Source organism: Sorex araneus, chromosome 5 (genome assembly GCF_027595985.1).
Source record: "Sorex araneus isolate mSorAra2 chromosome 5, mSorAra2.pri, whole genome shotgun sequence".
Lineage (NCBI taxonomy): Eukaryota > Metazoa > Chordata > Mammalia > Eulipotyphla > Soricidae > Sorex > Sorex araneus.
This window is the reverse complement of record NC_073306.1, coordinates 51,308-77,313: the sequence shown is the minus strand read 5'-3', so window position 1 is coordinate 77,313 and position 26,006 is coordinate 51,308. Positions and strand designations below refer to the sequence as shown.

Genomic DNA, 26,006 nt, shown 5'->3' with positions numbered 1-26,006 from the left:
GGGTTGGCCAGCGAGGGCACTCCCGCGCCCTGTCGTTCCTCCGACGTCCCCCCCCCCCGAGCCACTGGCCGCTCACCCCACCAAAGCCCGAGGAGCACTGGACTGTGAGCGCTAACTCCGTGGCGGCGGCGGCCGGCTTCCGCGCCCCAGGCCTGCTCTGAGTCTGCCCCTGGGCAGCGGGAGGGCGCAGACCCGGTCCCCGCTGCCCCCGGCACGGCTGGGCAGATGTGTCCGAGGGGACGCCCGGGGAAATGGGCTGACTGTCCGCCCCGCGCGGGGCAGGCGCCCAGGTGCCTGGCCATCGGGCAGCGCTGGCGTCGGGAGGGCCGCCCTCCTGCCCCCGTTTCTGATGGGGCTGGTTCCCCTCAGCGTTTTCCGTGTTTTGGCCACTCCCAGCCGCGTTCAGGGCGTGCTCCGGGCTCTGTGCTCAGATATCACTCCCGGAGGGTGCTGGGGATCGAACCCGGGTTCACTGTGTGCAAGGCCAGCGCCTCTGCGCGGGCTCAGGGCGCGCACGCCCAGGCCAGAGGCTCCTGGCAGGCATTGCCCCTACAGCCTCTTCGTCCTGCCAGCGTCCCGAAGGACACGGAGCTGCACGTGGGCCCCCGGGTCCACTCCACGCGGGCCTGCCTGGCGCCGGGCGAACGCGCGCGGGAGGACCCGCAGCCCCAAGACGTCAGTGCCCGCCCGCCCCGGGAGCCTCGGCGGGAGAACCACAGAGACAACCGCGCGCGCGGCCGGGGCGGGGCCTGCGCGCCGGAAGTGCGGCGGCGCGCGGCCTGCTGGGGCCGGAAGTGCGGCGCTCGGGGCGGCTGGCGGCTATGGCGGCGGCGCGGAGCCGGAGGAGGCGAGTGGGCGGCCGGGCGGCGGCCCGCGCGGGGCTCCTAGCCCTCCCCGGGCAGCCGGGCGCGCTGACCCCCGTCGTGTCCCGCAGGCGCCTGGCGGAGCTGACGGTGGACGAGTTCCTGGCCTCGGGCTTTGACTCCGAGTCCGAGCCCGAGCCCGACGCGGCCCCCGGCGCGGAGTCGGCGCCACGAGGAGGCCCCCGGAGCCCGGAGACGCGCGGCGGGCGCGGGGCGGCGCGGGGCGGCAGGTGTGGGGGGCCCCGTGCAGGGGGCGGGGGAGAACCCGCCCCGCCCCGCAGCCCAGGCGCGGGAGGGGCCGGGCTCTGGGGGGCCCCTCCAAGGCCCGGCACCCGAGGGAGCGCAGGTGGAGCAGGGGTGCGGGGACTGGGAGGTCGCTGAAAGGGGGCGCCTGTGAGACCCTCCCTTGGCTGATGCGGCGGGGAGGCAGGTGGAGCCGTCATTGACTCCGAGGGGGCAGTGGGGTCCAGAGAGCCTCACCCTGCGTTTCCCCTTGGCCCGTCCGACACGGTGAAGCACAGCCGGCGCAAAGGCCGCGCCTCCGAGCACAAGGACCAGCTTTCTCGACTGAAGGATAAAGACCCGGAGTTTTACAAGTTCCTGCAGGAGAACGACCGGAGCCTACTGGACTTCAGTGACTCTGATAGCTCCGAGGAGGAAGATGGGCAGCTCCATGCCCTGCCAGACACGCTGGAGGTGAGAACCCCAGAGACCCTCACGGGGCAAGCCCCCCATGTATGTGGCCTCTTGCCCCTGCTCCAGGCCTGCCTTCTGTTTGGTCCAGGAAGCCAGTGAGGACGAGAGTGAAGATGGGGTCCCTGGGGAGAAGAAGAGGAAGATGGGGGACTCGGTGCCTGTGACCCTTGCCATGGTGGAGAGGTGGAAGCGGATGGCCAAGGTGAGGGGCTGAGTGGAACCTGCAGGGCCCCACCCCCTTCGTCTGCAGGCATGACATGGGTGCTCCTGGCACTTGTCCTATGCTGGGGCCCAGGACTGCTTTCTTCCAGCAGCGATTCTGGGACTCTGTGGGTCGTTTCTCCGTTTCTCTTTTGCTCGCCGGTTTCCTCCCAGCTCCAGCTTGGGCTCCCTGCTGTGAGAAGGGAGCTATTCGGTCCTCCTGCCCCTGCCGCCGCTCTGTCTGAGAGTGATCCACGATGGGCCGCCACTTGCTGTCCACACGCAGCTGACTGCCTTTCCCGTGTTCTGGGTTCTCTGCTCCTTAGCAGCACCTCACTCCACGGCTGCTGCACCAGATCCTGCAGGCGTTTCGAGCCGCTGTGGCCACCACCCAAGGAGACCAGGAGAGTGCTGAGGCCAATCGGTTCCAGGTCACTGACAGTGCTGGTGAGCCAGGGCCGGGGGACACAACTCAGGCTCCTTGTTCCGCCTTCTGTCTGTGAGTGACAGCTGTGTCCCCCTTGTTCCAGTGTTCAACATGCTGATCACTTTCTGTGTCAGAGACCTCTTTGCCTGCCTCCAGAAGCTGTTGTTTGGGAAAGCCCCAGAGGAGGGTGGCAGGTGAGAGGGCCAGGGCTGGGGAGCTGTTTCGGGGAACAAGAGCACAGGCACTGGGGAACCCTGGGTCCATCCCAGCACCTCTGGCTCCTGAGTACCCCTAAGGGTTGCCCTCAAACCGTGAGAATGATCTTGAACAGGAGAATTCTGCACATCTCTAGGCTCAGACAGAAAAGGGCAATGAAAAAAGGTCACCCCATCCTTTTGGCCAGATGGGGTGACCTGTGGGAACCCCTTCCTGGGCCCTGATCCAGCTGTCAGATCCTGCACCCTTTGGAAGGCGGGGTTGGGGGTGGGAGGAGACCCTCCTCCTTGGGCCCTCTGTCCTCCCGCCTTGGGCAGGACACGGGCTTAGCCTGCCTTCTGCTGACCCGTGTCCAAGCCACAGGACCGGTGGTGTCTCTGTAGGGTGCTTCCGCCATCCAGTAGCCCGCTGTGGGGGAGGCTCCGGCTGGACATCAAGGCTTACCTGAGCTCAGTCCTGCAGGTACAATTCTGCTTTTAGTCTTTGGCCAGGTGGGAGCCCTGAGGGAGGGGGGGGCGGTAAGGGTGGAGCTGCCACCTCCCTTTACCACAGTTGGGTGGGGACCTGCCCCCCCTTCACTGGTTTGGGCCTCCCTGTTTTCTCTGCTTTCACAGCTGGTGGCTTGTGTGACCGAGACCACTGTAGCAGCGGCCATTCTTCAGCACATCAGCCACCTGGTGCCTTACTACCTGACCTTCCCCAAGCAGTGCCGCGTGCTGCTCAAGGTGGGCAGCCCAGCTCTGCCTTGTCCAGTGAGAGGCGTGGCCGCAGACTTCTCAGTTTGGGCTTGTTTGGGGACAAACCTGTGGGGGTTGGAGGCTATTCTTGGCTGTGTCCCGGGGAGTCATTCTGGCAGTGTTGGGGGGGAACCAGGCGGGACCCCCGCATACAGAGCTTGTATTCCTGACCTTGTACCTTCCCCCTGAAGCCCTTTTTGCTGTCTGGGCAGTCATGGTCTGAGCTGGGTGTTCACGATGGGCTGTGACCTGAGTCCTCGTCCTCCTAAGTTCTTGGGTGGGGTGGTGGGGCCGGGTGGGATGGGGCAGGCCCAGCCCTGACCCTCGGCCTCTGCAGAGGATGGTGGTCGTCTGGAGCACGGGGGAGGAGACGCTGCGAGTGCTGGCCTTCTTGGTGCTCCTCCGAGTCTGCCGGCACAAAGGCACCTTCCTGAGCCCCGTTCTCAAGGTACGCAAGGCTGCTCTGGGCAGGCCTGGGTATCATGTGGGACAGAGTTCTCCGTGAATGGCTCCTTGGGACACCTGTTGCCCAGCCTCACCGTCCCCATTCTGAGTTCTGGCCCCCCCCTCCCCAGCTGTCTACACGGTAGTTACCCACCCCTCTGCCCCTGGTCAGGGGGACACACCTGTGGGAGAACCAGGGTTGTGAGGGTCTATAGCAGGCATGGCTGGTGGGTGGCCTTGTGCAGGGGGGTGGGGGCATCTCTGAGGAAAAGGCCTGGGCATGGGTGTGGCCAGTAGCGGATACAAACGGCCTTGAATCTCAGCAATCTGTCTGGGGTCTTCTCATAGCAAATGTACATCACCTACGTGCGGAACTGCAAGTTTACTTCCCCTAGTGCCCTGCCGCTCATCAACTTCATGCAGCGCACGCTGACCGAGATGCTTGCCCTGGACCCTGGCGCGGCCTACCAGCACGCCTTCCTCTACATCCGACAGCTGGCCATCCACCTGCGCAATGCCATGACAACACGCAAGAAGGTGTGCTCCATATTCGGTGCAGTCCACAGTGGGAGGGGTGCTTGGGGTGGAGTACCTCTGCGTCTGACTTCTGCTGCAGTCAGAGGTCCCTGAGGTGGGGGGGTGTGCATTGCAGCTGCAGTGGGGCTTTGTGGGAAGGGACTGAGGCTCTGGGCTCACCTGCACGGGGTTTTGTCCTCCCCAGGAGACGTACCAGTCCGTGTATAACTGGCAGTTTGTACACTGCCTGTATCTGTGGTGTCGTGTGCTCAGCACCATCCGGCCCAGCGAGGCCCTCCAACCGCTAATCTACCCCCTTTCCCAGGTTGTCATTGGCTGCATCAAGTGAGTGTGGGATGGGAAGGTCTGGGGCGGGGGAGGGGGACGCAGGGGCAGGGGTCAGCCATTCTGCAGGAATGGATTCTCCGGGAGGGTCTCATCCCAGTTGCCACAGTTGGCCAGGAGGGGGCAGTCATAACCTAAAAGTGCTTAGCATTTTAGGTTCTCCACTCCCACTGAAATGAAATTGTGAAAAGTTGGCGCTGTGACCCATTGTTCTCCAGTGGAATGGGTAGCAAGTTCTTAAAGCTGAACCCAGTGCAGTAGGCTGGGGGCGGGGGGGGGCAGGCGTGGGGAGGGCAGCCACTGGGGCAGAGCCCAGGGACACTCTACCTGGAGTTTGCAGTCGCTTGTGGGGATCTGAGGCTTGCCCTTGCCCCCTCTGCCCGCAGGCTGGTCCCTACCGCTCGTTTCTACCCGCTGCGTATGCACTGTGTGCGGGCCCTGACCCTGCTCTCGGAGAGCACCGGCACCTTCATCCCTGTACTGCCCTTCCTCCTCGAGGTGAGAGGGGCCCCTCGCAGGCACGCCACTCTCACCCTGGATGCCCTGGCCTTCCTTGCTGCTACTCAGGCTGGTAGGAAGGACGAGGACAGTGGCTGGCAGGTGCCGGATTCAGGCCGGCTTGTGTAGTTCTCAGCAGTTTCCTGAGGTGCGCCCAGCAGAGCTGGGCCAGAAGCCCAAGTCAGGTCTTATCCCAGAGCTGCACCTTGGCACAGGTGTTGCTCCTGTATGGCAGGGAGGGCTGCCCTGTGCCTGGTCCCGAGCCAGCAGCTGTCCAGGGTTCCCATCCTCCACCAGAGGCCCCAGTGCCATCCACCAGGTGGTCAGGAGCCATCTCAGTGTGACTCTTGGCCCCACTGAGCATGAGGCAGGGGCTGTGGGGCCCTGACTGTGCTGAGGAAGGCTCCTTGGGAACACTGTCTTTGTTGGGGGTGCTCAGCTCCCAGGAGTGCCCACCTTTCTCTCCAGATGTGACTTGGGGGTAACACTGCTGGACAGAGGCCCTCCAGTCCCTGAGCAGGACAGAGGAGGTGCCTCATTGCTGACTGTTTTAACTTCTCAGCATTCCTGCCCCAGATCACCCACATGCAGGCATGGAGGAGGCCGGGACCTACTCTTGCAGCCTCTCACCTCTACACAGCACAGGAGGGTCACTGTCCTCTCTTGAGAACGTGGGAGGGTCACTGTTCTCTCTAGAACACAGAGTGTCATGGTCCAGCCTGTCCTCTCTGCAGAGTGTAGAAGGGTCACTCTACTCTTTAGAATATGGAGGGCCAGTGTCCTTTCTAAACAGGGATTATCATGTTCCTGCCTGTCCTCTTTGTAGAACACAGGAGGGTCAACCCGAGCCCGTCTTTGAGAATGCAGCAGGGGCTTTGTCTGAGACCATCTGTCCCTTCCTGATGGCTCCTGAGGCCAGGCCCAGGGTGTGATCTGTGGCCTGTTGGAGGGGGCTCTGTCTGCTCACAGAACCCTCCTGATCCCATGTGGTAGGGGTGGGTGGGAGCAGCACAAGGCTGACCAGACCTCGGGCAGGTTTTCCAGCAGGTTGACTTCAACCGGCGGCCCGGGCGCATGAGTTCCAGACCCATCAACTTTGCTGTGGTCCTGAAGCTGTCCAAGGTCAACCTTCAGGAGAAGGCTTACCGGGTATGAAGGACTCCAGGGGTCCCACGCTCCAGGCCTCTGGTAGACCACTGAGCGTCGTGTTGGGTGTTGCGGCCTGTTTCCCTGCTCTGTGCCCTGACTCGCTTTCCTGCCACCGCCCACCTCAGGATGGCCTCGTGGAGCAGCTGTACGACCTTACCCTGGAGTATTTGCACAGTCAGGCCCACAGCATTGCCTTCCCTGAGCTGGCACTGCCAGCTATCCTGCAGGTGTGTGCTCTGCCCATCTCTCTTTATGCCCGCTGGCAGCTGGGTCCCTGGGGCCGAGGCACAGGAGCTGCCTGGGTGACTCCCTCAGGACTCAGGGACTGCCAGCTCCTCCCCACACCAGCCCCAAGGCCTTTCCTGGGGACAGTGGCCACTGAGCAACCTGGGTCTACCCATACACTGAGGGTCGGGCCACTCCTGGTGGTGGACATAGCTACTCCCAGCTCTGTTCTTGGGCGACAGTGGTAGTGGGGATTGTGCCTGGGCTGTCCTTTAGCCCTTGGGCTCTCTAGCTGGAGGGTGGATTGATTCTTCCAATAAGCTGCTGCTGGTGGCCTGGTGGAGGCTGTAAGGAAGGTGGAGGGACCTTCCTTCTCTCCTGATACTGCAAAACAGCTTTTGCCCTTCTTGGCAACGCTGGGGCTGGAGTGAGCTCCCCCTCTCTGAAGCCACTTCTGGGCCTTCTGTTGAGGTGCTCAGAAGTGCCCCCATCAAAGAGTGCCTCCCACAGGCGGACCCATTGGTGGACTCAGCCCTGCTACTGGGGCCTGGGTGTGGGCCAGACTTAGGCCCTGCCATTGAGCCACATGGCACACCAGGTTCCAATTTGGGGACAAGGGTCGCTGCTCCCTGGCTCGAGACATCGAGCCAGGGAGCAGCGAGAATTTCTTGTGAAGAGGCAGCTGGAGGATCTTTGGTTTTGGTTTTGGGAATGCAAAGGGCTCATTCCTGACCGTGCATTCTAGAGTCACTTTTGGCGGGCTTGGGGACTGTATGGGATGCCAGGGATCTAACTCTGGTTAGCTGCGTGCAAGGCAGGCGCCTTCCTCAATGTACTATTTCCTAGCTCCTGAATCTTTGGGCCTTGCAGCCACATGGTTTCTTAGACTTTGAGAGGACACGGCTGTCCCTAAAGGACAGCGCATGTGCATGAAGAAGAGAGCAGAGGGCTGTGCCAGTGAAGCACTGTACCGGGATTGCTCTGTGCCTAGCCCAGTTACATCTTGCTGTTTCTCTGTAGGGCTGGACTTGCATGCCCTGAACCCCCCTACCTCACCCACCCCATTTGTGGCTTCCACCACTAGGGCTGCTGTGCCCGGAGCTGAGCCCTCTTCCTTTGCAGTTCAAGTCTTTCCTCCGGGAGTGCAAGGTGGCCAACTACTGCCGACAGGTGCGCCAGCTGCTGGAGAAGGTGCAGGAGAATGCAGAGCACATCAGCAGCCGCCGCCAGCAGGCCTCTTTCGCTGTGTCTGCCCGGCACGCAGTGGTCAGTTGGCTTCTGGATGGACTGGGTGGCAGCACTGGCTGAAGCTTCACTCCAGTCACTCCCCAGGGTGGCTGGAGTGTGGGGGCTCACCGAGCTGGGGTGTGACACATCTCCTCCCCCATAGGATGCCTGGGAAAAGCAGACCCGGGAGGCAGGCACACCACTCACCAGGTACTACAGCCAGTGGCGGAAACTGAGGGACCGAGAGATCCAGCTTGAGATCAGCGGCAAAGAACGGGTACAGAGGGAGTGGGATTGGGGCATGGAAGGAGCTGGTGGGAGCAGGGTGAGACCAGAGCTTGTGCCCATGGCCAAGGGTGGCCGTCCTTAGGGATGGAACAGGCAGGAGGTTCACCCAGCTGTGGGTTTCCAAGGTACTAGGGCTGCGTAATGGAGGCCACTGCCCTCCTCTAGCCTGGTGGGGCAGGTATGAGTGCTGACATGTACCCTGTCTGGTGCTGGCAACCGGGGGCCCAGGGAAGAGCCTGCAGGTGGCTTTGCGTCGGCGGCTGTGGCTCTGAAGGTGCTTTGTGGTCAGCAGGTGAAGCCGACCTGGCTGCTGCTGAGGAATCAGCTGGGAATTGACCGAGCAAGGCAGGGGTTGGGGGTGAGGGCATTCTGCTATGACCATGGGGGCCTTGAGCTCTCTGGTCACCTGCTCACCGACTCAGTCACCTTGTGGTTCCTGGTCCTTCTAGCTGGAAGACTTGAACTTCCCAGAGATAAAACGGCGGAAGCTGGAGGATAGGAAGAACGAGGACAGGGTGGAATTCAAGGACCTCTTTGACCTGGAGAGTGATGATGAGGGTACCGCAGACTCCACAGAGAAAGGTAGGGTCTGTGTGTCAGCATCTGAACTGACAGGGCAGGTGGGCCTGGAAGGGCTCCCTAACTGCCTTTGCCCAGCCCTTCAGCCGCTGGGCTTCATTTGTGGTGGTGGGGTCTCCTGGAAATGGGGCTGCAGTGCTCTGAGCCTGCATCCCGCCGTTACTGTTTGTGAAGTGCTTCTGCTCTGCTTCCCCAGAGTCACCTGGTTGCCTGAGAACTCGGCAGAGGGTGGAAGAGGAGGGCAGTAGCAGTGACGAGGCAGCGGGCAGTGGCTCAGAGGGTGAGTGTCCTGGGAGTTGCTGGGCAGGTGGCCTGGTTGTTGGGGGGGGGGGGAACGGTGTGCCTTGGGGCAGAGCCTGCTCTGCTCTCCAGGGACGGCAGGCCAGCTGCTCCATCCCCTGCAGCAGTAGCAATTCCGATAAATTAATTAGTGCTGTGATTAATTAGTGATGAATAACCTCGAGGCTGGCTTCTTCCTGATAACGCACGATTTATGGAGGATCATCTCCCTGCAGATGGAAGCCCAGACGTGGAGGCGGGGCTGCTGCCTGGGGAACTGTGGAGTCTGGCGCAGGGGCCAGATGACGAACTGCAGGACCTGCAGCTGTCTGACGAGGACTGAAGCTGTGTGGTGCCGTCACCCATTGCTGCGCTCCTGTTCATGCCGGGCCTGTGGGGCTGCAGCTCCCCGAGCGGCCTTGGCCCCAAGACCCCGTGTCAGACCATTTTGGGGAAAGGCTGGTAGATGCACAAGATTTTTTTTTTTTAATTTTTTTTACAATATGAAAACACCAGAAAGTATCAAGCGCTGTGCTGATATCTGGAGTGGTGGCTGTGAGGGCGGGAGCGGGCACTGACCCATGCAGATGGGCCAGGACCGCGCCCCCTCCCCCCCAGAGGCCTCTCTGACACCTTGCCCCGGTTCAGGGTGCTTTTGGCGTCCACAAGAGCAGTTCCCATTTAAGAAGTTCAGGGGCATGAGTGACCCTTCTTCATCTTTGGTTTGTCTGTACCGCCCCTGCCCATCTGCACAGGTCACCTCGAGTCTTTGCTCTTGAGTGATGTGTCTCACCTGTGTCGCGTGCTGTGAGGGGCTGGGGTGAAGGCAGGGAGCCCCACCTGTGGCTTCAGCACAGAGGCTGGGAGGGGTCAGCAGGCCCCGGTAGTAGAGCCAGGGTCCCATTTCCTTGTTTGGGTGAGGCTTGGCCAGCAGGTGTGTGCCCTGTTCCATAGGGCGATGTGGCCACTGCTGGGGACAGGGGCTGTTCCCCCGAGGCTGGGCCCCGCTCAGGAGCATGGAGTGAGGGTGGCTGCAGCGGCAGAGCCACGGGAAAGCTGGCCATGTAAAAGATGCGTCCCAGACGCTTGGCCACCTGCAGAGATGTGGGCGCAGATGCAGAGTCGGCCAGGGGCGAGTGGGCAAGCCCCAGCCCCACACCCCGACTGGAGCTTACCTGGGCCCGGATCTTGAGTGCAGGCCCCAGCTTGAGCCCCATGGTGGTCAGGAGGTGTTCCTCTGTCAGTAGGGGCAGCGCCTGCCCGTCGATTCCCTGTTCTCTGAAGACCTAGGGGTAGAAGCAACCACACCGAATGCCAGGACTGTCTGGCAGTCTTTCTGGAGCACAGACTGGAGATTGCTGAACAAAAAAATCTTGGGCCAGTAGACCACGAGGCTTGCATGTATGCAGCCCAAATTTCTATCCCCATGCATCCAAGTAAGGGAGGCACATCTGGCAGTGCTCAGGGTTTACTCTTGGCGGACTTGGTCAGCCACATGCTGTCCTGTCGTTCAGACCCTAGTACGGGAGAACTGCTCCAGAGAGATTGCTTTGAAGGCACTGCAGAGGGGATGCTTGCAACAGAAACTGTAGGGGGGATGCTTGGGACATAAGCCCCTGGTGGCCCAGTAGTATCTATTGAGCATCTGCAGTGGGGAGGGCGGAAGCCACGGGCGTCAGGGACATGTACACTGCACCATGTCCAGTATGGGGGAGAGGCAGGCAGGTCCCATCTCACCGGTGCATATTCTCCGCAGCCAGACAAGCCCCCCACAAAACTGCAGACATCATCCACTGTCCACTTGCTGACATCCTCGGGGCTGGTGGCTGACTCTCCGTCCATCAAGAGCCCCCCCATTGCACCTGCTGGGAGGGGGGGTGTTACTGGGACCCAGCTCTGCTAGCCATTCCCTAACTGCCCATCACCAAGGTAGGGACTCTTTCCACTGACACCTTCAGTGCGTACTGCGGGTTGGGGCTCCTGCCCGCGGCAGGACGGTGCCTACCTGTGTGTAAATATGGGCTGACCGCATAGGGTAAGCCCAGGGGCAGTGGTGGAGGCAGCAAGGGTCCTGAGAGGAGCCCCTTCCCCTCGGAGCTGGCCCCTCCGTTTGGGACCCGGCCCCCGGCAGCCACTGGCTCCTCTGGCTCGTGGTCCTCCCCATCTGAGTCCTTAGGGGCCTCCTCTTCAGGACCTTCCTGTGTCCAGGGCCCTGCCTCAGCCTTCTCCTTGGGCTCGCTGGGCCGGGCCAAGACTGGGCTCGAGATGCCCTTGAGAGGGGCCCTGCGGGCAGGCTCCCGGGGCGGGGTGGGGGAGCCTTGCGGGGGCAGGGCCAGAAGCGGCGCCGAGCTGTGCCTCAGCACCAGCATGGCCCCGCGCCGCTGCACGTCATCGGGGCCATCGGGCGGGCGCGGGGCGGCCTCGGGCGCCGGCGGCTGCGGGCGCGGGGCGCTCTCCAGCTCCTTGTGGCGCAGCATCTCCGCGGACAGCTCCAGCCTGGACCCGGGGAGCAGGCGGGGTGAGCGGCGGGCCCGAGCCGCGCCCCCGGCCCGTGGCCCCCAAGCACTTACCGCGCCAGGTTCTGCTTCCGCAGGAGCTCCTGCTGGCGGGCCAGCGCGTCCGCCGGGGAGGGCGGCAGGAAGCCAAAGCCTGGGGGGACACGCAGCAGGTGGCCGGGCGGCCCTGCGGGAGCGGGCGCGCGCGCCCGCCGGGGCAGAAGGGGCGGAGCGCCCGGGCCGGCCCGTTACTTACCGGGGCTCTGGCAGAGCGCCGAGGGCACCCCCAGGAAGGGGGGCCTGAGGTGGGGGCCCAGGGCCACGTGCGGGGCATTCTGCGGCGACAGCAGCGGGGGCGGCTGCGACAGCTCCCTGCGGGCGGCGCGAGTGAGCGGGGCGCGCGACCCGCCCCGTCGCCCCCGCTAATTGCCGGCCCCGGGTCGCGCGCCCCCGCCCCGCCCCCGCCGGCGGCGCCAATTAATCTCGGCGGCGGCGCGTAGGCGGCAATTACCGCGGGGCGCCCGCCGCCCCCCGCCCCCCGCCGCCTGGGCGGCTGTAATTAGCCGCAGTCCCGGCGGCGGCGGCGGCGGCAGCTGCAGCTGGGGGCGGGGGGCGGGGGCCGCGCCCGCGTGTCCGGCCGCCCCCGGTCGCGGGTACCTTTCGGGGAAGGCGGGGCCCAGGGCGGGCGCGCCGCTCTCCCGGAGCGGGCCCAGGCCCTGCTTGCGGCGCTGGCCGCCGGCCGAGGGCAGGTGCACGTCCAGGCCGCCGGGGCTCCTCGCCGCCGCCTCCTGCCGGACCCTCAGGAGATCTGAGCGGGGTACGGGCGACAGCACTTACTCCGGGCCCGGCCTCACGCCGGAGCTGCAGGACACCGACGGGGACGAGCCGGGCCCGAGGGCGGGGGGCGGGGGGAGCAGGCAGCAGGGTCCGGGGCAGGAGGTGGGCGCCGGTCGGGGCGGGGAGGCCGAGGGGACAGCCCGCGGTGGGGATGCGGGGCGGCGTCCTGGGGAGGCCGGAGCCGCAGCGGCGCTGCGCCCCGGTGACCCCGGGGGAGGGGGGCGGGCGGGCGGGCTGCCAGCGCGCGGCTCGCCACCCGGCTCGGCGGCCTGCGGGCTCCGCGCCCTTCCCGAGCCCCCCACTTGCGCTGGCTCCGCCACCGCCGCCTGTTTATAAATTAATTACCCGAAAAGCGGAGGTGGGTCCTGCCCCGGGCCGGGTGCCAGCCCGCAGAGCCCAGCCGGCGCGGCCGCCTGCGTCGATCCCAGCCGGCGCGGCCGCCTGCGTCGATCCCAGCGGGGCCCCCGCGCCCCCGCGCGCCCCGCGGCCGCGGTTATTTACAGCCGGCTCCGCGGCGGGGGCGGCGGCGCGGGGGCCGTGATTGACAGCCCGCTCCCGGCGCGGCTCCCCAGCGGCCCGCGCCCCCGCCCCCGCGCGGGCCAGCGCAGCCGGCCCCAGGCAGGGCAGGGAAAGCAATTAAAAAGGAAGATTTTTAAATTATTAACATTTGGTGAATTATTCAGGCTCTCGGTGCCTGAGCTGCCCTGGGGGACAGTGCCTGTGTGGGTAGAGGAAATCCTGCCCCCCTTTCCCAGCACCCCTCCCCCACCCACAGCCCGCGCAGGCTCTGGGAGGCCTGGGGTGGAGGTTGGGAGGGGTCCCTGAGAGGGTGGCTGGGATAAGACAGGTGGGCCAGCTAGCCACAGGGCGCAGAGCCTGGTGGGATGTCGCTGCCTTGCCTGCCTTCAGCACATCTCCTGGCCTGGCCTGCTGGCTCATGGCCCTCCTGTGGCTAACCCAGTCATTCAGCTGGAGTGGGCACCTCAACATGCCGACCAAGGGGCAGGGCACTGGCCCGTGACAGCCCCAGCTGCTGTAGGGACCAGTGGGATGATCTCCTTGGGTCTCCAGTGCCCACAGGGGCCAACAGGAGGGGAGCTGCCAGGAATCTGTGTGAGCTGGAGGGTGTGGGGGTGGCAGGGACCTGGTCGTGGAGGACAGCAGCAGAAAAGATGACCCTTCCATCTGCCCACATAAGCAGATGCCTAGGAGGGAGGCAAGTGCATGCCTCACTGCCCAGGCACGGGGGCAGGCCCTGACACGCATTCCCAGCCTCGCCAGGGAAGGGAGCATTGGTGGGGACCTTACCGTGACTGGGGGCACCCAGGTGGTAGAGCCGTTGGTCCTCCAAGGTTCCTGCCTCACTCAGGGCAGACATGAGCCGGCGGTAGTGCTCCTCGGGGGCCATGCCAGAGCCTAGTTCTGGCAGCAGCAGAGTCTCTGCTTTGTGGGGGCACAACAGCTTCTTCAGAAAGAGATGGGTGCCCCTCCCTCACCAGTGGCCTGTCCCCCAAGCCCCCGTCAGATTCCCACCTTGGGGGGACTCGCTTCGGGCCTTCTTCTCCAAAGGGCAGCCACTGCTGGCGGGGGAGCGGGCCAGCCTCTTGCCCAGCAGGTCACCTGTGGGAGGGCAGAGGTCTGGGAGGGCGAGGGCGACCACTCTGCATAGCCCCCCTCTCCTGCCCCTATGCTCAGTCCAAAACCAGCTCCATTGCCAGTGTGGGTGGGGGGGGTGTTCTGGTGGGCAGCCACAGTCTCCTGAACCCTTCTCAGGGTGTCCAGGTGCCCTGCTGGGCCCACTCTGCCCCTCTTCAGCCCATAGGGCTCACATCCAATCAGAACCACTCTCTCTTCCAGCACCGGACTGGGGCCAGTGCTAGGAACCCAACACTCCCCCTCAGGAAGGGCTGCAGGTGACAGACCCTGCCTTGGGGCCAGGCACACTTATCACATCCACCCTCTGCCAGTCCACATAGCTCACTGTCCCCAGGAGGCCTGAGTCAGTCCCTTGGTGTCGCTGCCCTCCTGGCCAGGCTTCAGTTCCCAGGAGCTGTACCAGCACCTCAGCACCATGTCCCCCAGTGCACAGCCTGGCCACAGCCACGTTCTCTCATGGTCCCTTCTCATACCTCACATCTGCCCAGTTGGCTGTCCCCAGGACCCAGCCCCTCCCTGGCACCCCAAATCCAGCCTCCTCTTGAGCCAAGAGCTAGCGGCAGCCAGTCTGCATGTCCACCCACTCTCAGGACTGCAGTTCGGCCCCATGCCTAGGGCCCTTCCAACCTCACAGGACCACCTGGGCGGACAGGTGAGGCTGTTCCCTCTGACTTCGGCCTCCCCCAACCGGGCAGTGAGGTGCTCCCCAGAAGGCCTGCCATCAGCCCAGAGCCTAATTCCTTTTCTTATTCCTTTAATCTGTCATTTTTATCAAGCCAGGGAAGTGCGGCCGGCAGCAGGAGCGCCGATCAATCTCCACTTTACAGCTGACAGAATGGTGCTAATAACTTATTGATCCCAGCCACCTCACTGCCACTGGCCCGGCAGGCCCTGCCCTGAGAAGGATGAGGTCCCCCTGCCCTGAAGAAAGGGTCCTGCCTCAGTGACCTGGCAGGAAGGGGGCCACACCAGCTGGAGGCCCCTAACCCAACCACAGTGGGTGCCCAGGTTCCAATTTGTATGTGTGTGCACACACATGCATACAAGCATACCCACACACATGCACATACAAAATCATGCCCCAACATGCACACACATGTGCATTCACATGCAGGCACACATGCATTCACATAAGCACACATGTATGTGTTACCCATGGAAGCACACAAACATATGTGCACTTACCCATGCATGCACACACACATAAGCACACAGACACATAAGCACATATGCATATGTGCACTCATACACACAAACCTTTAGAACCCTTCCGCCCAGAACTTGTTCTCGTTTTTCACATGGGGATCCCCTCTCAGTCTAGGGGAGGTGCCCCTCGGGGGGAAGAAGGCCCCAGAGTGAGCCTGCAGCAAGTTACTGCTGTGGAGGTCTGGGGGTTCCCTTGTCACTATAATAGGGGCCTCCCTAATGGGCGAGTCGGAAAAGCCTCCAGAAGTTGACAAGTCACAGATGTTGCCCTCGGGGGCCCCCCACAGCCCAGGGAGGGTCTCTGAGACTGACAGCTTCTGTAGAAGCAAAAGGAGGGGACCACAGGTACACATGGGAGTTGATGGGGGCTATGGTCTGGGAGGGCAAAAGCGTGGCCAGTCCTGACAACCCCATAGCACTGAGCAGTACCCAATGCTCTCCTGCACCGTTCACCAGAGAGAGCAGGACACACAAGTGTATGCACATGTGTGCCGTGAGGAGGGGAGAGCCTGCTGGCTCAGACAGAATATCTCAATCACCGAGGACTCCCACAGCTCTGCCGATCGATGCGGCAATTAGATTTTATCAGCTGTCTGCTCAGCCACCACCTCCACACCGCCTCCCCCCCCCCTCCTTGCCTGTCCAGGTACGGGCAGGCCGAGGGGGTTAACTGGGGGTTCCAGGGTCTTTGTGGGAGGCCTGCAGATTTGCCCAGAGCTCCAGGGCAGGCAGCATGGAATGTGCTGAACCCGGAGGGGATGTGGAGGGGACTGCTGCTTCGATGCCTGTGAGGAGAGGACTACAGCGGTCCTGACTGCTCCAAGCCCACCCCTGCAGCAGCCACACTGGAGCCACTGCCTCCGCCTCCTGTCTGCCTGGCCAGCCAGGATTAACACAATTACCATCACATGCAGCCCCAGGGGACAGCCGGCCTGCCACCTCCTCCACTGGCCTCCCTGGCTGCCCGCCAAGGAGGCTGGCGATGGCAGCCTCCAGAGTGGCTGCACACAGACCCAGAGGGCAGCGGAGCAGGCGTCCTCTGTCCTGGCACCCAGGTTGTCTCTCACCTGAGGCTCCCAGGCTGATCTCCACACCACTTCTCTGGAATTCACAGCGACTCTGGTGCTCAGGCATAACGAGGCGGCTGCGGTGCAGGCTGGAGATGAGGGTGGGAAGGTGGCTGTCCTGGCTGCAGGGAAGCAGACAGGGAAGGTGCCTAAGGACAGTGTGGGGACACCTCACGTGCACTCTGTAGGCGCGCCTGGGAGCAGTCTTGTGACCATCCCTGGGCCCGCAGGTGAAGCTCTCCTGCCTATGAAGGTCTTGGCAGGCCCCACCGGGACCAGTAGGATCTGCCTGGTATCTGCCTGTTTCAAGGCCTTGACGCTCAGACTCCCTGAGCTTCGAGGAGGGTGTGCGTAGCAAGGGCCCTGACTCAGACTTGTACCTCAAGAGGACACAAACTATCCACCGGGCACTTACCCCTCACCCAGAACTCTCTTTGTCAGCCATTCAGGAAGAACTTCCTTCGTAGTATTTCAACTAACCCTGCAACTTCCATGGACCCCTAGTTTCTTCAAATAGGGAGACCTAGGCTGAGTGCAAAGTCCCATAGTAAGAGAGATGCACACGACGAGGCTAGTCACATGCCATATGCACACGCACACACACACATAGGCACATGCCACCTGCACATATACACGGGCACACACACATAAACAGGCACACACCACCTGCACACACACAGGCATATGCCATCTGCACATACATAGGCACATGCCACCTGCACATACATAGGCACATGCCACCTGCACACACAGGCACATGCCATCTGCACACACACAAACAGGCACATGCCACCTGCACACATAGGCACACGCCACTGCACATACACATGGGCATACACACATACACAGGCACACACCACCTGCACGCACACAGACACACAAGTACATGCCACCTGCACACACACAGGTACACACCATGTGTACACATACAGACATATGGCTACTTACACAGCACCTGCACACAAGGTCACATGATCATCCACCGCACCTGCACACACACAGTGGCACAGACCACTCATACATTTGTACACACAATCACACAGGCACACACAGACATGGGTAATAGGTATACACCACTGCACATACACACACACACACATGGGCACAAGCCACTCACAGCACTTGCACACACACGGGCACATGCCACCACATAGCACATACACACACACAGAACAGCAGCAGATGTACACACATAATCTGTAAAGACGCACACAGTATCTGCTCGCGTGCACGCACGCACACACGCACACACACACAGGGCTCAGCCCCCTCCTATTCCCAGGGCTCCCAGAAAGAAACTCAGTCACTGGCAGTGTAGACTGGTAATAAAACACCCACCTAATGGTTGTGTTCTCTTCAGTCCCTCCTGTTAAGTCACCTCAACCCCCACTTCACAGGACCATGAGGGAACGAGGGAGCCAGAGTGCCCTTCTGACTGTGTATAACAGTCCCCTTCCCTGTTTGCAGAGAAGTCAGTGGTATGATGGGATAGGAGAGAGAGAATCAGAAGAGTTGTAGGGTGCCCACCCACCTCTTGTGGCTGTGCTCCCTCCCTGGCCCACCTGCAATGGAGCGACCTCCTGGCTGGGCTGCTGCAAGGAGCCTCCACAGAGTGACCTGGGAACCGAACCTGAACCTGGTTTAAGAGCCCTCGGCCCCCCAGCCTGGGTGACTGGAGCTAATCCAGGTTGGCCCTAAGCAGATCAGTTTCAGCACCAAGTCTCTGAACTGAGGGGGATGCAGTCCCCTCCCCATCCCAGTCTCTCCCTGGAGGGAAGAAGGCCCCTCCCCCAAGCAAACAGGAGGGCAGGTGGGGAGGTGGTAAGTACTTTATGGGATTAACTGGCAGCCAACCTGACCCCCTATTGGTGCTCATGGGTGTGGGGGTGCAGAAGAACTGCTGTCCTCAGCACCAGGGAGGGGCTGCTGGCCTGCAGTCCCCACTCCCGGCATTGCACCCTACTAGAGAAGAAGCAGGTGGGGACGAAGCCCCTATTTTCTTCCCCTTGAAACTTGGCCCTTGTGGTGTCCACTCGCCCAGGAGGTTGCTCAGCTGGTCAGGCACTATCTTCGTCTTTGGGGTAAAAGTTTCGGCCAGTGGGAATCAGGATACTTGTGCTTCCTGCCTTAGGAGCTTGCCCAGAGGCCGCAGGACAGCCTGGCCTGACCTGGTCAGCCCAAGCAATCAGGGTCACACTGGATGGGAATGTGTGAGTCCCAGCATGAGATTCTCGCAGCACAGACATCCCTGGAGGGTGCAGTGAGAGGGAAGTGAAGGGGCAGCCTGGGCCAGCAGGGGTACAGGGTCTGTGTCCCCAGCCACACAGGCTCCCGCTGTTGCCCTCCTGCTGAGGCAGGGACTATGATGTCATGGCATGGAGATCCCAGCAAGCAGGGTCCTCACTGCAGTCAGATCAGTGATGAGACAGAGAACAGGTGGGAGCAGTGGGAAGAACAGACACAGGGCGCCCAGGGCTGCAGAGGCACCCGTGTGGACTTAGAAGGGGGCAGACAAGCAGAGAAATGACTGAACAGAGACTAGCAGATGGAGACAGAAAGTAAGGTAGAAATGAGGAGGGACCAATGTCCAGCTGGTAGAACAGAGGCAGGACAGAGGCCAGGCCAAAAGGATTTGAGATGAGGCAGAGCCAGGCCAGGGCAGAATGTTGCAGCTGGGCTGTGGCCTGCCTGGAGCCTTAGACTTAAGAGTGTGCTGTGGCCGGATGGGTCAGCTGTGTTAGAACATTTTTCCTGGCTCAGCTGTGGCACTTCCCTTCTCTTTCACCACAATCTCCCCTTGTAAAACCCAGAAAACCATTCCAGTCCCTCTGAAGGCCCCAAAGGCCCTAAGGAGCCCTTCCAACCCTGCACACATTTGGCTCCATCTCTTAGCAGGGGCCCCTGCATTTGGACATGGGGCTTTTTCCTGCTCCCCATGGCTGAGCAGTGGTGGGGTAGGGATTGCGGCAGGCAGGAGGGCAGGAGGGCCAGAGGGCAGCTCTGGATTCCCTTACAACTTCACTAACAAATTTATTCAGCAGCTTCCCAAGTCAGAGGCTCATAAAATGTCAATGTTCATGATGGTTCATAAAAATGATCAGTTGAGCCGGCAACTTCAAAATGAGGTAGAAATACGTTTAAAGATGTTTTCATTGTAATTCGACTCCTGAATCCAGACATTCTCAGAGACATAAATAATAACACCCCTGGCACAGGGCCAGGCTGGGAGAGAGGGGGGACAGATGACACAGCCTCTCCTGTTGTTCTCCCCAGAAGCCTTGAGGGAAGGCTTGATCCTACAGACAGGAAACCACAGCCGGACCCTGCTGATGAGCTGACAGCCCCCTATCCCTCTGGAAACAGGCCTGGGGTCTCCTCATGTACCTCACTGCTCACAGAGCCCTTCTTTTACTGACACACTAATCTGGGATTCACCTGCTCACCATTCTCCCAGCCTGAATCACCATGGGCTGGGGTGGACCCCCAACCTAGAAGGTGAACCCTCCAGAGGACCTTTTCAAAAGATACTCCTGACCACGCTCCTGATCATGAACTTTCAGTGATTCCCTATTTCTCAGAGGCAAATGCCCAGATTCTAGGCCTATTAGTGTCCAGTTGAGCTGGACCTGCCCAGCTTCCCCCCCTCCCTCCCCCTCTTTCATTTCCCCCATCTTTTCAGATACCCACTTCTCCTACTGAAACTGTTCTGTGTCTGTCACCACCTCATGTGTTCTCATCTCCTGGAGGGTCTCTGGGAGGGTGGGAGGAGGAAGTTCACAGTCTTGGCTTGATGATCCCATCTTGGGTTGATAGGCCCAAATGCCCAGTCCCCTGTGGGAGGGTGTCCTCAGAGACCATACTGCTAGGGTCACAACATGGCACAGTGGACAGTGAAACTGCAGACCAAGGAGAGGAGGGAGGCTGATTTACAGGAAGACCCCGGGGTGTGGAGGACAGCCCCTGCTTGTGCCTGAGTGGACAGAGGCCTGGCCTAGGCAGTGGCCTACCTGCAGGAAGTCTCTCGGAAGGAGATGTTCACATCCCAATGGGTGTGGACTCTGTCGGGAGAGAAGCAGAGGGTCAGCTCTAGGTCCGTAGAGGGCAATCAGACCCTGTCCCTGGGGGGCACAGCAGAGTCAAAGCTGCTTGTTATGTCCCAGAGGGGCCCCAGTCTCCTCTGTGCTCGCCACTGAGCCCCAATTCTGGGTCTCTAGAGCAGCCCCGAGGGCTGGGATCAGGTTGGGAAGTGACCTTGTGACCAGCTCCAGTACAGATGGGGGTGTCAGGCCTTCATGGGTGCAGACACTTGTCCCAGCTGCTGTCACCTCATCTCCCTCAAGTGGCCACTACACAGTGGAAGGATGCAGGAGAGGAAAGGGTGGTCATGAGTAGGGGCTGGAGCCTGAAGCAGTGAGGTGCTGGAGACAGTGGATGGGGTCTTCCCTCCCAGGAAGGCTGCTGGAGCTGAGACCCTCTCATCCCTGGTTGGCCACCCCCCCGCCCCACACGTGGGCAAGCACCTCTGCTGCACAGCTGAATCCTAGCATGTGGCCCTGTTCTGTCCTGAGAGTCCTTGTCTTGTTTCATGAGTGGTAGCTGCTATGTCCTCTGAGACAAGACAAGGTAAATGTGACCATAGCCCAGCCCCCAGGGAACACTGCAACCCCCCCCCACTGATGCAGTCCCCATCTCAAAGACTCCCCCCAGAGCCCCTGCACCCACTCCCACCCCCTGTGGTCCATGGGACTCGCACCTTCTCTTCATGATACGGACATGTGGACCCTCCTGCTTCAAGCCCAGCCGCCCACAGGCCAGGCCGCTGCCGTCACTATCACCATCACTGGGGGGCAGTTCTTTCTTCAGGGCCCGAGCAGGAGGCAGGGCAACTGTCCTCTTATCTGCTAGTCGACCCCGGTTCTGGACAGGGTAGACAAGGGAGGGTCAGGCCAAGGTGGGCATCTCAGCATCCTGGAGAGCTCATACCTCGGTTGCTCTCCCACTGGGCCCCCAGACCAGCTGCAGAGACCCAGCAGACAGCTGGCTACCTGCCAGAGCCTCCCACTCCTGGTCTAGAGCAAGGTAGAGTCTCCAAGTCTCTGCTGTGGGCATGAGGAATTTTAGAGTCACAACTGGCCGAAGGCCACAACAAGAGCAGGAAGACAAGAGCTCCTGGGTAGGGTGTTGCAGCCCACTCGGAAAGTTGAGAGGTGAGAGGGCTCTGGGTATGGCCTTGTCAGGCACTGTCCAGCCTGCTCCCCTCCAGGCACTTAGCCTGGCCCTCAGGCAGACCCTGCGAGGAGCCGCACGCCACAGCAGGCCCCTGGCTTCACCTGTGCAGCTCTCTGCCCTTTTCTGTTCTGGGGCCTGTGCAGAGACGGCACCCTGGGCCTGAGCCCACTGGGCCATGGAAGACAGCACCTCAAGGGTCACAGGTTACCAGTCAGAGGCCTAATCAGCCCATGCCCTTTGTCCCAAGGGCCTGCAGGTAAGGAATGGAGACTTTAATAAAGTCTCCCACAGGCCTATTCTTACTCCCAAGTCCACGGGTAAGTGCAGGAAGCACTGTGATGAGGCAGCTAACAGGCTCGGAGGAGCAGGAAGGCACATATATGCTCACCTCACAGTGCTCATGTGCCCCTGCGAAGCCCACACCTGGCTCTTTCCACCCTTTAGTTGTCACCTCCCCACCACACTTCCTCTTGTGGAATAAAGTCACACTGGTCTATAGGCAAGACCTTTTGTCTAAGAAAAGGTTACTGACACACCAGGTGACAGGGCCTTGGGGTTATCGACTTGTTCTTGGGGCCACTCCCTCACTGACAAGACAATGATCCCCTTCCCCCCAAGTTTGAGGAAAGTGTCTGGGAGGGCCTTGCCCTTCTGGAACCCAGGCCACCTTGGGTGGACACCCCAGCACAGGCAGTGCCCTGATAAGGAGGTGTGAGAGCCCATGCCCCACAGTCCAGGGGCATGATGAGGACCTTCCATGTCCTCTGCTACAGTCAGTGGGAGGGGCAAGGCTGGACAGGCCTGCTCTGTGGGTTCTGCTGAGAGCCTGCCCTGCCACTGCAGGGACAGCACAGTAGGCACACTGGCGGGTGACCACTATGCCTCTACACCAGCCCCAGGATTCTGAGGCTGGTCAACCACTAGGAAGGCTACAACCATTAGCCCCAGCTCAGTGTGCCACTGTTCTTCCCTTCAGAGCTCCCTTGACAAGAGGGGACACTGGTCACAGCGAGAGCACAGCAATCAGTGATGTTGCTAATGGGAATGATGCTAGAGCAGTCTCGCTGGTACACAACGGTTCCTGGGGCTCCTGGGAAAGGAAGAGGGACCAGAGCAGAAACACACAACCCCCCATCCTCAGGACTAGGCACACACATGCCTAAGAAAGACAGCCTTGGACATGAGCCTGTCAGCAGTGCACAGAAGTGAGAGCACGGTGAGGTCTGTTCAGGGGTCACAGAGTGGCCTGCATGGGTTTGCATGTCTCTGCCATGTGCACTCTCACATTTTCCCTTCAGTGTGTATGTCTGTGAGGCTGTGAGGTGTGCACATACCTGGTGTGTGTGTCTGTGAGGCTGTGAGGTGTGCACATACCTGGGCACCTGGTTGAGCGGGGTGGGGAGACAGTCTTTGTGAGGAAGTGAGGCTGGAAAGATATGGGGGCTCACTGCAGTGCCCCCCAAAGGGGAAGGTTCAGGAGCTTGGGCACTAAGCACAGGTCTGAGCTTCCCCTCATGCACAGCATGGACCTGGGAGCCACATGAGAGGCAGCTCTGAGCTCGGTCCCGCTTCCCTCCCTCTGACCCTGTTATTACTTACGGGGCTTGGTGCTGGCCTGGGGCAGCCTGCTCTGCCTCTCCATAGAAGCGTGGGAGAGGCAAGGCTCCTGCTTCCTGAACAGAAGCTCCAGACCTAGCTGGGTCCCAGAAGCTCCCTTTCTGGCTCCAGCTGCTTGAACAGGAGCTGGGTCTCTTGATGAAGGCAGGTTGAGTGGCAGGTAGTATGTGCGTGTGTGCGTGCGTGCGTGTGTGTGTGTGTGTGTGTGTGTGTGTACCTGTCAGCTGTTTGTGGAGTGCACAAAGGTGAGATGAAGCTGCATCGCCTTCCCCTGACCTCACATTTGTCCTCACAGGTGTGCCCATGGAGTCCAGCTTGCTACCTGTCACCAGAAGCACAGGGTACTGCCCCTATCTTGATCGTTGACTGCCCTATTTCCTCTGGGTTCTGTCCTTCTCAAATCTATTCCTTTAAAAATCAATTCTTCAGCCTCCCTGCCTGAGGACACCGATATGCAAGGCAGCACTTCCAAGGAAGGCACAGCCCCTCCCTTCGCTTTTTCTGCCTCTCTTGGCTAGTGAAGCAAGGGTGGGAGGCCACCCTGTACCAGCTTCCAACTTAGTTCTTTTGCTACCAAAAGGTCACAGGACACAGATCCTGCCCCACCTGGTCTGTGTCTCCCCCTCCCCAGGCAGGCTTCCAGGCTTCAGGACCCCACATTCTCAGCCAGGTCAGCCGGCACACTCACACACTCACAGCCCAGGACAAGTATCACTGGCTGGGCCAGTGTTATGGGGACCTGCAGGCCAATTGGGGCACTCACCAGAGAGACATTGTTCATGGACAACGCCGCCCCCGCCCCCTCCCCCCCCCCCCCCCCCCGCTATGCCCGGGGTCAGGCGTGGCAGCTACCAGGGCCACATGGGCAAGACTGGCCCTGCTTCCACAACAGAGGGCCCTCAAGGCACCGGACATTCCCACCCAAAGCATCTCCCTTGATTCCCCTTTGGAGAACCCGTTGCACTCAAACAGGGTTGAGCAAACACAGGCATAAGCTCTGCAGAGAAGAAAGAAGCCCCAAAGCCCCCACTTTTCTCCCACATCTCACCACGGGGGACGATATTCGACAGCCCGGACAGTCACAGATCGGAGGGTGCACCTGCAGAATCCCCTTGGACATAAGCGTCTTCAGACTTTTCCCTGCGAGGAGACCGAGCAGGACCAGTGAGGGGCCCAGGCCCACGGGCAGGGCCCGTGCAGGCAGGCACGGTTTGGGGCGCCGCCGCCGCCAGGCTGGTCCCAGTCCTGGCAGGTGGATGAGCACCCACCGCCGTTCAACTTCCCAATCCGCGGCCCCGCGCTGCCACCCACCCGCCTTCCCGGACGCCGCAGGGATCTGCAGAGCTCTGAAACTCAAGATCGGGCGAGCGCCCTCCCCAGCGCGCGGCCGCCTCCTCCTCGCGCTCCGCCTCCCCGCGCCCCCCGCACCCCCGCGCGAGCCCCACCCTCTGGTCCGCAGCCGCCTGGAGAGCGGCTGGGGGCGGCCGCGCGCGCTGTGCCGCGCCGCAGGATCTGGGGCAGTCCCTGCGGAGCGGCGACCCCCAAAGCCGCGCTCTAATGGGCCTCTAACTTTCTAAGTCCCCCTTACCTCCGCCCGCGATTGCGCAGCCCCGGGGCTCCCCGGAGACAGACCCCGCAGGCGCCCGCCCCGCCGCCCCTTCACTCCCCAAAGCGCCCCAGGCTGGCATCCGCCTCCCGCCTGCTGTTCCGAGTCCCAGAAACTTCCCCGGAGCCCCAAGGCCCAGGCGTCCCTCCAGACCTGCCGGGTGGGGCGCAACCAGAGCCCAGGGCACTGGCCCGGCCGAGGGGGTGTCCCTGCGGCAGCCCCGGAGTCGCAGCGCCCCCTCGGGGCAGAGGTGGCGGGGTGAGGGGTCTCCCGGACGCGAGGGAGGGGCGGCAGCGACCCGGGCCCCCTGCAGCCGCCGCACCTTTGTGGCGGATGCTGCGTTTCCAGTCCTTGGCGGTCTCGCGGCCACTGACGAACTGGAACTCGTTGGGTGTGAGCCACTCGCCGCGGTGGCGGATGGACGGCCCCTTGCTGCCCTGGCAGAGTTTGCGCACGTAGAGCAGCGCGCGATTGGCGCCGCACTCCACCTCGATGCAAGGCTCGCCGTTGTCCAGCAGCGGCTGGAAGTCCGGTGCGGCGGCTGCAGGGGCCGAGAAGCGCTCGAGGGCCAACGGGTCCCGGGGCAGGTGGAGGTGCGGGGCGGTCTCGTGCAGGCTCAGGTAGGCGCGCGCAGCACGGAACGGCGGGGCCAGCAGCGCCTCGTAGCCGGCGGTGGCCGCGGGCAGCGAGGCAGCCGGGGGTAGTGCGGCCGCGGCGGGCAGCGGTGCCAGGTAGCCGGGCAGCGGCGGCAGGGGCAGCGCGGCCAGGTTCGGGTGGAAGGTGGCCAGAGCCAGGGCCAGGTCTTCGCGGCCGGGGAGCTCCTTCTTGACCGCCGGCATGGCGGGCCAGCGGCCCTACAGCTCAGCTGTCGCCTCGGCACAACTTGTCCCGCCCGGGCCGCACTTGGGTCCCGAGGGTGGGGGCGCAGTGCCGGCCGCGCGCCCGCCCTCCCGGCTACTGCGCCCCGGCTCCCGCCGCCGCGCCGCCGGCCGAGCCCCTTCGGACCGTCGCCCGAGCGGCTGGCGGAGCCTCGGCCGTCCGAGACATGCTGCTGCCCGCGCGGCTATCGATCTTCGATCGACCCGCCGAGAGCCGCAGCTCCAGGGTCCCGGAGCTCCGCCGGGCGCCAAGAGTGCGGCGCCCGGGCCACCTGCGCCCGCACCCCCAGGGGCGGCCCCGCGCCCGGCTCGCTGGTCGCCGGACGGCCGGTCGCGGCCGGGCAATGAGCAGCCGGGACGTCTCGGGCCCCGCGCCCCGCCCCGCCCCGCCCCGCCCGGGGGTCCCGGGCCCCCGGCCCTGCCCCGCCCCCCGCGCTCCCGCCCGCTCCGGAGCGCGCCCGCCCGGCGGGGACTTGGGAGACTCCCGCCGCCGCCGCCGCCGCCGCCGCCGCCACAACTTGGCCCATTTAAACGGCCCCGGCGCGGCGGGCGGGCGGCCGCGGGCTCCAACAGGGGGGCCGTGACAACCGACTGAGCTCACGCGGGAGGCAGCAAGGGTGAAGGCGGAGGGCGGGGGGAAGCAGCGGCCACTGCCCTATTCCCGAAGGGGCGAGGGGACGAGGAGAGGAAAGGGGGGTGTCTTGAGCGAGCCGAGCCGAATGGGT

The 26,006-nt window shown here is 62.4% G+C and overlaps 2 protein-coding genes across 9 annotated transcripts; one reads left to right on the top strand and one right to left on the bottom strand.

Moving 5' to 3' along the window:
- Positions 1 to 780: 780 nt before the first annotated feature.
- Positions 781 to 9,469, top strand: NOC2L (NOC2 like nucleolar associated transcriptional repressor). 3 transcript variants are annotated; one of them, XM_055138883.1, is made up of 19 exons: positions 781 to 847; positions 935 to 1,093; positions 1,385 to 1,559; positions 1,648 to 1,761; positions 2,087 to 2,207; positions 2,291 to 2,381; positions 2,787 to 2,865; positions 3,018 to 3,128; positions 3,478 to 3,588; positions 3,933 to 4,121; positions 4,306 to 4,445; positions 4,832 to 4,943; positions 5,979 to 6,092; positions 6,218 to 6,319; positions 7,440 to 7,583; positions 7,708 to 7,821; positions 8,282 to 8,414; positions 8,608 to 8,691; positions 8,927 to 9,469. In XM_055138883.1, exons 1-19 carry the CDS (start codon positions 822 to 824, stop codon positions 9,031 to 9,033), a joined length of 2,226 nt encoding a protein of 741 aa, XP_054994858.1. In that variant the 5' UTR covers positions 781 to 821; the 3' UTR covers positions 9,034 to 9,469. The 3 variants fall into 3 exon arrangements, with proteins under 3 accessions (XP_054994858.1, XP_054994857.1, XP_054994856.1); XM_055138882.1 differs by having other exon boundaries at positions 795 to 1,093; positions 2,090 to 2,207; XM_055138881.1 differs by having other exon boundaries at positions 795 to 1,093.
- SAMD11 (sterile alpha motif domain containing 11) lies at positions 9,154 to 25,704 on the bottom strand. Of its 6 annotated transcripts, none has more exons than XM_055138877.1 (14): positions 24,726 to 25,700; positions 23,846 to 23,937; positions 20,705 to 20,868; positions 19,959 to 20,009; positions 15,952 to 16,073; positions 13,556 to 13,642; positions 13,331 to 13,465; positions 11,843 to 11,993; positions 11,442 to 11,557; positions 11,261 to 11,339; positions 10,696 to 11,186; positions 10,428 to 10,552; positions 9,866 to 9,976; positions 9,154 to 9,784 (listed from the first exon to the last, which is right to left on the bottom strand). In XM_055138877.1, exons 1-14 carry the CDS (start codon positions 25,240 to 25,242, stop codon positions 9,539 to 9,541), a joined length of 2,487 nt encoding a protein of 828 aa, XP_054994852.1. In that variant the 5' UTR covers positions 25,243 to 25,700; the 3' UTR covers positions 9,154 to 9,538. The 6 variants fall into 6 exon arrangements, with proteins under 6 accessions (XP_054994852.1, XP_054994854.1, XP_054994851.1 ...); XM_055138879.1 differs by having other exon boundaries at positions 13,331 to 13,462; XM_055138876.1 differs by having other exon boundaries at positions 10,428 to 10,555; positions 24,726 to 25,698.
- Positions 25,705 to 26,006: the final 302 nt, after the last annotated feature.